The sequence below is a fragment of the Nomascus leucogenys genome, chromosome 23 (assembly GCF_006542625.1).
Source record: "Nomascus leucogenys isolate Asia chromosome 23, Asia_NLE_v1, whole genome shotgun sequence".
Taxonomy (NCBI): domain Eukaryota; kingdom Metazoa; phylum Chordata; class Mammalia; order Primates; family Hylobatidae; genus Nomascus; species Nomascus leucogenys.
The window spans coordinates 23,421,664-23,432,815 of NC_044403.1; the positions used below are offsets into that span (position 1 = coordinate 23,421,664).

Consider the following 11,152-nt stretch of genomic DNA (forward strand, 5'->3'; position numbering starts at 1 on the left):
ACCCAAAACAGAGAAAATACAGAATAGATGTTTTAAATGTGGAAGAACAGGTCAGTTTAAGAGGGAATGTCCTGAATGGGAAAAATAAAAAGAAGTCCTTCCACTCATGACTTTTGAGGAAGACTAGGGGGGGCCAGGGGCTCTGTCTCTTTTATCTCAAGTCCCACCAAGAGCCCTTGATAAACTTAGAGGTGGGACCCAAATATGAACTCATAACCTTTTTAGTAGATTCAGAAGCAGCCTGCTCCTCTGTTTGTTTCCCTCCATCTGATATCACCTGCTCCTCAGAACTTTCTGTCTCAAGGGTAAAGGGAGAAAGAGTTAATGCAAAAATCTTAGAAGAAACAGAAGTCAGTATAAAAACCAATCAACTCATATAAACCTTCTATTAATCCTGGAAGCAGAAATTAACCTATTAGGAAGGGACTCAATGCTAGAACTAGGCATCAGCTTACATGTTGGCCCAGAGGGATTCCTCACCTCACTAAACCTACTTACCAGTGTGGATGAAAGATAAATCCATCCTGATGTCTGGTCAAGAGAAGAAAATCAGGAAGACCTCAAGTCCTTCCGAAACACATAAAGCTAAAAACTGCTGGGGAAGTAGTAAGAAGAAAACAATATCCCATTCTCCTAGAAGGCAGAATAGGCTTGAAGCCCATAATTTAAAGTGTCATTCAAGACGGGCTTCTTGAACCCTGCATATCCCCTTTTAACAACCCAATACTGCCTGTAAAGAAATCAGACAGGTCATACCGACTAGCACAAGACCTCAGAGCTATCAACCAATTAGTCCAGATGACTTATCCTGTTGTCCCTAACCCTTACACCATCCTCAGCAAAATCCCATATGACCATCAATGGTTTACAGTAATAGACTTAAAAGATATCTTTTGGGCCTGTCCATTGGCTGAAGACAGTCGGGACATATTTGCTTTCGAATGGGAAGATCCTTATTCTGGACAGAAACAACAGTATTGATGGACAGTTTTGCCCCAAGGGTTCACAGATTCCCCTAACCTTTTTGACCAAATTTTAGAACAGGTTTCAGAATAAATTCATACCCCAAAACATATATGTCTGCTCCAATATGTGGATGATCTTCTCATATCTGGTGAAAATGCAGAGAAAGTAGCTGCCTTCTCTACACACCTTCTTAACCATTTACAAGGGGAAGGATTATGAGTTTCAAAAGGAAAACTCAAGTTTGTAGAACCTGAAGTTACATATTTAGGGCTCTCAACAAGTAAAGGCAAATGAAGGATGGGACCCGAACAAGTAGAAGGAATCAGGTCCTTACCTTTGCCTCAAACTAAGCAGAAGCTCCGAAAATTTTTAGGATTAGTTGGATATTGCTGCTTATAGATTCACTCATATGCTCTAAAAACTAAACTTTTATACCAAAAATTTACTCAATGGAAACCTGACCATCTTCTGTGGACTTCTGAATAAATTCATCAAATTGAAGAATTAAAACATATGCTTATAACTGCCACTGTTCTAGCCTTACCCTCCCTAGAAAAACCATTCCACCTTTTTGTTAACATGAATAATGGGGTGGCTTTAGGGGTATTTACCCAGCAACATGGAAGCCACAGGCAGCCTGTAGCCTTCCTGTCAAAGGTTTTAAACCTAGTACATGTGGGTGGCCCGAATGCATTCAATCTATCGCAGCAACCACATTATTGACGGAAGAAAGCAGGAAGTTAACCTTTGGGGGAAAATTAGTGGTAAGCATACCCCATCAAGTTAGAACTATCTTAAACCAAAAGGCAGGAAGTGACTCACTGACTCAAGCATCTTAAAATACAAAGCTATTCTAATAGAAAGAAATGATTTAACACTAACCACTGATAACTCACTCAACCCAGCAGGTTTCTTAATAGGGTATCCAAACCTAAAAAGAGAACACATATATTTAGATTTAATTAACTACCACACAAAAGTCAGACCAGATTTAGAAGACACTCCTTTCAAAACTGGGTGGCATTTATTTATAGATGGCACCTCCCAGGTAATTGAGGGAAAAAGACATAATGGGTATTCAATAATAGATGGAGAAGATTTAGTAGAAATAGAGTCAGGAAGATTGGCTAATAATTGGTCTGCCCGAACTTGCGAAGTGCTTGCATTAAGCCAGGCTTTAAAATGCTTGCAAAACCAGGAAGGGACCATTTATACTGATTCTAAATACTCCTTTGAGGTAGCTCATACCTTCGGGAAGATTTGGACTGAACAAGTTCTTATTAACAGCAAAGGCCAAGATCTCATCCACAAAGAGTTAATCACCCAAGTATTAAATACTCTCCAGTTACCCAAAGAGATAGCTATTGTCCATGTTCCAGGACACCAAAAAGGCTTTTCCTTTGAAAGTCAGAAAAATAACCTTGCAGATCAGGTAGCCAAACAGACTGCTATTTCCTCTGAAGTGCTTGTTTTTCACTTAACCCCTTGTTTTCCTCCCCCTACTGCAGTCCCCATTATATCTCCCAATGAAAAGGAAAAATTAATCAAAATATGAGCTACAGAAAACCAAGAAGGAAAATGGATATTACCAGATCAAAGGGAAATGTTATTGAAACCCCTCATGAGGGAAGTCTTGTCTCAGCTGCATCAAGGGGCCCACTGGGGACCCCAAATTATGTGTGACACAGCAGAGTTTATGGGTGTATAGGAATTTATACCCTAGCCAAACAAGTTACAGATAGCTGTCTAATATGTAAAAACAAACAAACAAAAAAAACAAAAAACAAACAAACAAAAACTAATAAGTGAGCTCCAAGAAAATCACCACTTGGGGGAAGAAATCCAGGACTAACACCATTTCAAAGTGTTCAAGTTGATCACACAGAAATGCCTCCAATTGGTTGCCTGAAATATCTATTAGTAATAGTGGATCATCTCATTTACTGGGTAGAAGCTATTACGTTTTCAAATGTGACTGCTAATAATGTAGTTAAGGCATTAATTGGAAATATTATACCTAAGCTTGGATTAATAGAAAATGTTGAGTCAGATAATGGGACTCATTTCACTGCACGTGTTTTTAAAAAGTTAACCCAAGTATTAGAAATAAAATGGGAATACCATACCCCCTGACACCCATCTTTATCAGGAAGAGTAGAAAGAATGAACCAGACTCCGAAGAACCACCTAACCAAATTAGTCCTAGAGACTTGGTTCCCATGGGCTAAATGCCTCCCCATTGCCTTGTTATGAAACTGAACTGCCCATCAAAAATATATTGGCTTATATCCTTATGAAATGCTATATGGGTTGCCTTATTTACACTCCACTGCTGATATTCCTACATTTGAAACTAAAGATCAATTCCTCAAAAGCTATGTACTTGGACTGTCTTCCACTTTCTCTTGTCTCTGAACTAAAGGCCTATTTGCACAGATGCCATCCTTGGTGTTCCCTGCACATCAGCACCAGCCTAGGGATCACGTTCTCATCAAAAGCTGGAAAGGAAAACTTGAACCAGCTTAGGAAGGACCCTATCTAGTGTTCTAGACTATAGAAACCACAGCACAGCTGAAAGGGGATGGACACACCACATGTGAGTGAAAGGAGTGACTTCCACAGTCAGAGAAAAATGGGCCATCACCCTAAGGCCCACCCCCACCAAACTAACTCTAAAAAGGGCTTGATAATCACTTGTTTATTTTCCCTTTTCTTTCCAACAGAAAGTCACCGCGTCATCAATGCGACTCAAACTAATCATCCCTTAACCCTCGAGTTTGATGCTTGTTCAGTTATCTCATGTGGAGATGAAAAAGCTCAAAGGCAGCTATAAAATGTAGATAAGTATTTATGTCCATACTACATTGAGTCAACCAAGTATAGGTATGGAGCCTTAAAAAGTCCCTGTGGTGACTGGACGATGTTTGGCAGACCACCCAGTATGGACGGTGGACAGCCAGGCCCCCTTTCTCAAAGAAGTTGTGAGGACTAACACAGAAACTCCAACTTATTCATGGTCCCACCCCACCAAATTGTAAGTCATTTCAGTGTAAACCTTTATTGCTAATTATAGATAATCTCCAAACAATGGCCCAAGAACCCTCCATATTTGAATGGTATTGGTTAGGAGCAAATGTTACAGAACGGGACCCCATAGGAATCTTCTCTCTGAGGTTAGCTAGAGCATTGGCTAAGAATAATAAAGAAATCCAATATGGGACCCAACACTCTCCCCAAACATTTCAGGCTCAGCACTCTTCTCCCATCTCTAGAACCACCCAACTAAGGTAATGGTTGTAGGGGTAAAAGATTTAAGGCAGACCATAGCTCTAGAGATGGGGTACAAAGATGCAAATGCCTGGCTGGAAAGGATTAAATATTCCATCCGCACTCTAAACAAAAACGATTGTTACGCTTGTGCGCACTGCAGGCCAGAGGCCTAAACATCCCCTTTCCACTCGTATTGTCCTCCAGCTGACCAGGCTGGAGGTATTGTAAGGTAAAATTGTAAGGTAGCTCTCTCCCAACACCCCACAGCCTGGGGTCATGAATCATGCCGAGCTCTCTCTCTGCTATTCCTCAAAGTCCAGGCCCCTGTGAGTCAGCCCCCGAGGTCCATCCAGCTTCCATCTCCTTATGCCAATTTTACCTTGTGTCTCTCATGACAGAGGGAAAACTTAGCATTTCTTGGAGACCTAAAGGGATGCCGTGAGCTTAAGTCATTCCAAGAGCTAACCAATCAGTCTGCCCTGATCCATCACCGAGTGGATGTATGGTAGTATTGTGGCGGACCATTGCTGAACACTTTGCCAAGTAGCTGGAGCAGCACTTGCGCTCTGATCCAATTGGCCATCCCTTTCACCCTGACATTTCGTCAACCAAGAAGGATAAAAACAAAGCATCATAAAACAAGAGATGTCCTTCATGGGTCCTTTGACCCTCATGTTTATATAGATGCCATTGGAGTCCCGAGAGAAGTCCCAGATGAATTTAAGGCCCAAAATCAAATAATTGCAGGGTTTGAGTCCCTACTATTCTGGTGGTTAACTATAAATAAAAATGCAAATTGGATAAATTACACCTATTACAACCAGCAATGATTTGTTAACTATACTAAAGACGCTATTAAAGGAATAGCTAAACAGTTAGGACCCACCAGCCAAATGGCTTGGGAAAATAGAATAACATTAGACATGATACTAGCAGAGAAGGGTGAGGTCTGTGTCATGATTGGAACTCAATATTCTACTTTTATACCTAATAATACTGCTTCCGATGGAACCATAACAAAAGCATTACAATGTCTTACTGTTTTATCCAATGAACTAGCTAAGAATTCAGGAATAAATGATCCCTTCACTAATTTAATGGAAAAATTGTTCAGCAGATGGAAAGGACTAATGTCCTCAATCCTTACTTCTTTTGCTATTATAATAGGTGTGCTTATTCTTGTAGGATATTGTATCATATTCTGTGCCCGAGGCCTAGCACAAAGGCTTATAGAAACAGCTCTCATAAAAACCTCCCCTACCTCTCCTTCTCCATATTCAAATAGGATCTTATTCCTAGGTGATCAAGAACAGCAAAGCCAAATTATGTTAGAAAAATTTGAAGAGGAAGAATGATCAAAAAAACAAAGAGGGAGATTGCCAGAGATGATAAATTCCTCTTCAAAGGGCTTAATTGTGTAATGTCCTTGTTCTTTGTTCAGAGGCCCAACCTCCTTGTACTCTCTTGTTTCTAGCCTGCAAACAGCCCTCCTGTTCTTGCTGTGCCCTGACACACCCAGACATGTCTCAGCCTCACTCTACATTCCCTTCCTTATTTGGAAAAAGTTTAGCCTTCTTGTGCTCCGCAGGCAGACCTCTTCCCTTCCCTCCTTCTCCCTCATCATGTGCCTACCTTATACAGAAGGTTTAAGTGTTTAGCCAATTGGGACTAGTTTAGGTTGTGTGGTCTAACTCCAGCCAATGGGGAACGATACAGAAGCAGGGACTGCATTAGGAATAGAAACCCTTATTCTCCTTTGTTCGGTGTGCTCTTGCGATAGTGGCTGATGCAGGCAATACCCTTCTGCAGAAGTAAATTGCCTTGCTGAGAAATCCTTTGTCTCAATGCTGGATCTTCTTTGTGGCCCTGAGCACTTGTTTCTAACATTAAGAAGGCAAACCAGCTGGGCACAGTGGCTCACATCTGTAATCCCAGCACTTTGGGAGGTCAAGGTGGGTGGATCACTTGAGGTTAGGAGTTCAAGACCAGCCTGGCCAACATGATGAAACCTCATTTCTACTAAAAATTCAAAAATTAACCAGGCGCAGTGGTGCACACCTGTAATTCCAGCTACCTGGGGGGCTGAGGCAGGAGAATCCCTTGAACCCAAAAGGCAGAGGTTGCAGTCAGCCGAGATCATGTGACTACACTCCAGCCTGGGCAACAGAGTAAGACTAAATCTCAAAAAAAAAGGGCAAACCTTGGCTACACTTAGCACTCAAAGTAACTTACCAGGTTTTACCTTAAAGTTAAAAATTGCTAGGCATTAGGGGAAACTACTGAAAATTTACAAGCAAGGTAAGAACAGTAAAACGTGTTTTTGTTTGAAAAAGGTTATAAGAAGGCATGGAAACGTAAACTTTGGCCTAGGGATAAAGGATTGTTTTGAGATAAAATAGGAAAAAGCTGAAGGTTCAAAGAAGTGGTGGAAGAATTGTGAAAATTAATTTTGCAAAAGAGGTTCTCTTTGTGAACATATTGGCTACATTTAAAAAGGATATTATATGATTTTTCTGTAAATTGAGCATTGAAATAAAATCATAACAAGGTTTTCCTATGGTGCTAATCTGCTCTTTGGCAAAATTTGTAAAGTGTTATAAAAGGTTTTTGCTTCTTTAAAATTTCTGAGTCATCATTTTGGCAAAATAAATAATTTATGGTAATTTGGAATTCCATTTCATATTATCAGTATTTTAAACCTTGAACATATTTGACAGCCTTCCCAAAATCAAACTTCAGTTTCAAAGTTGGCTTCCCTGGCACCTGGCTTTTCAAATACTTCAGAGGGCCCCCACAGTGTCCAGAAAAGTGAAGTAAACAGGATTATTTGACATGTAGGTACATGGGATTGCCAAAATGTTGTTCAGTCTTTTTTAGGTTATATCTTGGTGAATAAAGCTAATGTATGCTCCAAAATTGTATGGGATTTCTATAATTCTAATGTCTGGGTGTATGCTATCAATCATAATTAAGGTTGTTATGTTAGGTTATTGTAAACCACGGAAATAACCAAACTTCTTTGTCAATTGTGTTTCTAAGTGTAACTACCCTGGACATTTTGCTATTCACAGACAATTATTGTCTTGTTTTAATCCTTTTCAAAGACGGTTTATAATAAGCTATAGAACTTTGACAGGTGCTCTTAAATACAGATCTCTGATAACTTTAGAAATTATGACATTGGAATAAAGAAAACTGTATAGAGCCCACGAAGAGCTGAAATGTTCATGAATGTCAAGCAAAACAAGAGTTAACTAAATAAACTGTACTCAGAAAGCTGAAGCAACCTTTTTAACCTTTGCTTGGAATATTGCTGATCCTTGTTTTGTTTTGCAGAGTCAACATTATTTTGAAGTATTTATGGCCTTTAATAATTAAATAAGGTGTACACTCCTGTAATCAAGACCTGGAGCATGTTTTTTTCTCTCTGCCTGGTTCCTCTAGAATTTGGAAACTATCTGTGAGTGTTCTTAACTTATAGCAATATGGTTGTTTGCATCAGTGCAATAAGAATCCATTTTTCTTTTGCAACAGGACACAATTGGAGAAAGTGTTTATTTTACCAACACTTTGACTGGAAGGCTAAACTTCCCTTTAAGGAGTCAATCTCGAGTTGCAGAGCCAATAAAAGCCCAGTGAGGAAACTGGCCTCATACCCTTGCCTACTCAGTCCCTGTACAGGGTTCCTGACCTGTGGTCAGTAAAGAATGTCACTTTCTAACAGATCTAGAAGCTCCAAGTTTATCCTGGGACTTTAAGAAGGGAGGATCACCCAACTCATAGGTTTTTGAGGATGCAAACCCACGACTGGGCTGGGCTTTAAAAGGTCTTATCTGAGATTCCTCGTGGAACAAATTTCCATCAAAGCCAATCCAAAAGGCCTATGTAGAAATAGTAATTCTTTCTGCACTTTATGCAAATAATCAGGCCGAGCATAAAACTAAAGTCTATTTTGGAAAAAACTCAGTCCTAGGATGATTTGTGTTTTTTTTTTTTTAACAAAAATGAGGACTGCAGAGAGAGAACTATATTTCAAAGCTTATACATTTGTTATTAAATTCTAAAATCACTAGTTGTTTCAAAGTTTTTGCTTATATTGTAGACTAATCCTGCATGTCCCTGTGAAGCAACCAGCAATCTCTGGCTGCAGGTCAGAAAGAACAAGAGGGATGGGTAATGTAAAAATCTGGATCAATATTCTAGTTCTGAGCAATTATCCTGCAAATCCTGCCAGGTGATGGGAATAAATAGGGTGCCCATCACCCGAAGGTTTCCTTTGTGGGAAAGTAAGACAAAGGGAGCTAACCAAAGCCAAGCAGCATGCACCCAAATCCTAGCAACATAACTATAGCCACCAGTTAGCCGGGTATGTCACAAGACATTCTTTCCTCTCCCTTGTTGGAGGAGGACTCAGTTCCACACTTTCACCTTAGCATTTAACTTCTGATAAGGAGTCCATGCAACTCCTCTGAGACATGTCTTTGTCCCAGACTCAATTCTAAGCTTCAGGTCAAAGCCCTAGGAAAGAAAACTGGATCTGAGGGATCCAGAGGCAGATGATAATGGAAGTTAAAAGGCACAGTGCAGGTGAGTGTGGCTGGTGTCTGCTGATTAAGGCAACCCCAAGCTTCCTGTTTCATGGATAAAGACCACATTGATATCCATGGCCTAAATGAGGTTTAGGGAACTCCAAGGCTACTGACAGTAGGTAGGAAAGAGACGTAGGTTGAGTGGACATTTCCTATTCTTTAGCCTCTGCTGCTTCAGTGGTGAAAGCCGCTTTGGCACTCTTGGCAGGACCTGCCAATGTCACCAGGACTCAGGGATGCAAAGATGGAGAAGGGAAAAAGGTTGCTCTTCCTTCTCTCCCTCACATATCCTGGGTATCTGCTAGGAAGAGAAGGGAGTCAGGGACACCTGCTCCCCTCTTTCTGGATGGCAAGCCATTTAACTTCAGTCTGTGCCCCTTTCAAATGCATCCTGGACCCCTGGGACTCCTTTAAAAAATGCCTTATTTTTCCTTTCTTCTCCTCTGTTCTCTCTTCACAGTTAGGTACTTGTGTCTCCTTACTATGAGATACTCCTCTCAGTTAGGTAATTGTGTCTCTGTACTATGGGACACTCCCCTCAGATACATCCTCCAAAGTGGAAAAGGTTAATTTCCCAAACCTTAAACTAGTAGGCTTAGGATTGGGCTCAGGGGAAGGGAACCCAGGAGCCCAACATGCCTGCAAAAGGGTATTTTTTTCTTTTTTTAACCAGTAGGGCTTTTCACCTCCCTCTCCCTGTGCAAACTGATAAAAGGCCTCGGAATTTTCGAACCATTCTTACTCCTCCTCTTGTTTTGTTTTGTTTTGATATATGTTTTCTAATAATCTGGTTTGTCTGTTCTTGCCTTCAGGCCATCAAATTCCAAATGGTCATGCAACCGGAGCCTCCGACAATGGCTTCTTCTGCTGGGACCCCTTAGATAGGCCTCTGAGGGAGCTCTGACTGCCCCAAAACAGTGCCCCCTGTCGGCAGGAAGCAGTTAAATCAGTCTTCATCCTTACCCTTAATATAACGGCAGTTAGATGTACTTCTTTAGAGGGGGTAAATTTATCAATTTAGAGCAATTCATCCTCCTCTTTCCATCTTTGATTCACAGTTAATAGGCTACAAATTTTGATAATGTAGAATAAACTACAGAAAACTTCTTGAAGGAGTTAATTGCCTCATTTACATAGTGGACATAGCCGTTGCATTTATTATGAAATGTTTTAAATAAGTTCTTACCAATATGCCAGGGGTTTGGTCTAGGTCCTGCTGCTCACCACACAGAATGCCAATCACTAAGATGAGTTTTGCCAGGAAAGAAGGCAATTGGAGGCCGGGCACGGTGGCTCACGCCTGTAATCCCAGCACTTTGGGAGGCCAAGGTGGGTGGATCACGAGGTCAGGAGATCGAGACCACAGTGAAACCCTGTCTCTACTAAAAATACAAAAAATTAGCTGGGCGCGGTGGCAGGCGCCTGTAGTCCCAGCTACTCGGAGAGGCTGACGCAGGAGAATGGCGTCAACCCGGGAGGCGGAGCTTGCAGTGAGCCGAGATCGCGCTACTGCACTCCAGTGGGTGACAGAGCGAGACTCCGTCTCAAAAAAAAAAAAAAAAGGCAATTGGGTGCTGTAGTCAAGGAGAGTGGGAGGTAAAGTTTCAAACCTGTCTCCTTGACAAACTAAAATTGGGGTTTACATACCAGGGAAGGCAGGAAAAAAATACTAGGAAGAAGTAAGAAAGCAACGGATGAGGGGTCTGGCGTATGATTGGATGTGGTGATCTGATGAGTTTCTGTTCCTCACTTGAGGGTCAGTTTCCCGAGGAAGGATCTCAGATAAGACAAACGTGAGTTTCACTTTTGAGGACCAGGAGGGTCAATTTCTATGTTTATTCAAAAAAGTCATAAATATCAGTTCTATGAGGAAATTGGGCTGGTTTCAAAATGAGAGGAAAAGTAAACTTTATATAGAATTTCATTTAGAAAAATAAAGTAGTTGGATTAAATATAAGTTTGATAAAAGGGGAATGAACTGTGGCATCACATTAAAAACAAGCCACATGGCAAATTCCTTCAAATAGTCATTTTATGCTTACTGCATTTTAGTACTTTATTGCCAGCTATAAGTTTGATTTCTTTTTAATGAAAATTGAGAACACTTAACTTGGAGGAAATGACAGTGAAAGAAATGGCATAACTATAGCCATGTGCCTGGTCTATTTTCCACCAAATGTTTAGAAGGAGTTAAAATCCAAGGAATAGAAAACACATATGATAGATGCAGTAGGCAGATAAGGGCGGATCCCCAGAGAATCTCTGACCCACCCCGAAAGTGTTTACATCAGACGCTTTTGTGTAGGTGAGGGAACCTACCCAGGGCC

At 40.8% G+C, this 11,152-nt stretch overlaps 1 protein-coding gene across 1 annotated transcript in view; it reads left to right on the forward strand.

The window, feature by feature from the left end:
- Positions 1-9,935, forward strand: part of CLEC2A (C-type lectin domain family 2 member A) — a 29,641-nt gene extending 19,706 nt beyond the window's left edge. Inside the window, exon 5 of the mRNA XM_003265664.4 lies at positions 9,638-9,935. Coding sequence (XP_003265712.2) covers positions 9,638-9,710 — 73 coding nt within the window. The 3' untranslated portion in view covers positions 9,711-9,935. The remainder of the gene's footprint in view (positions 1-9,637) is intronic.
- The last annotated feature ends 1,217 nt before the right edge of the window (positions 9,936-11,152 follow it).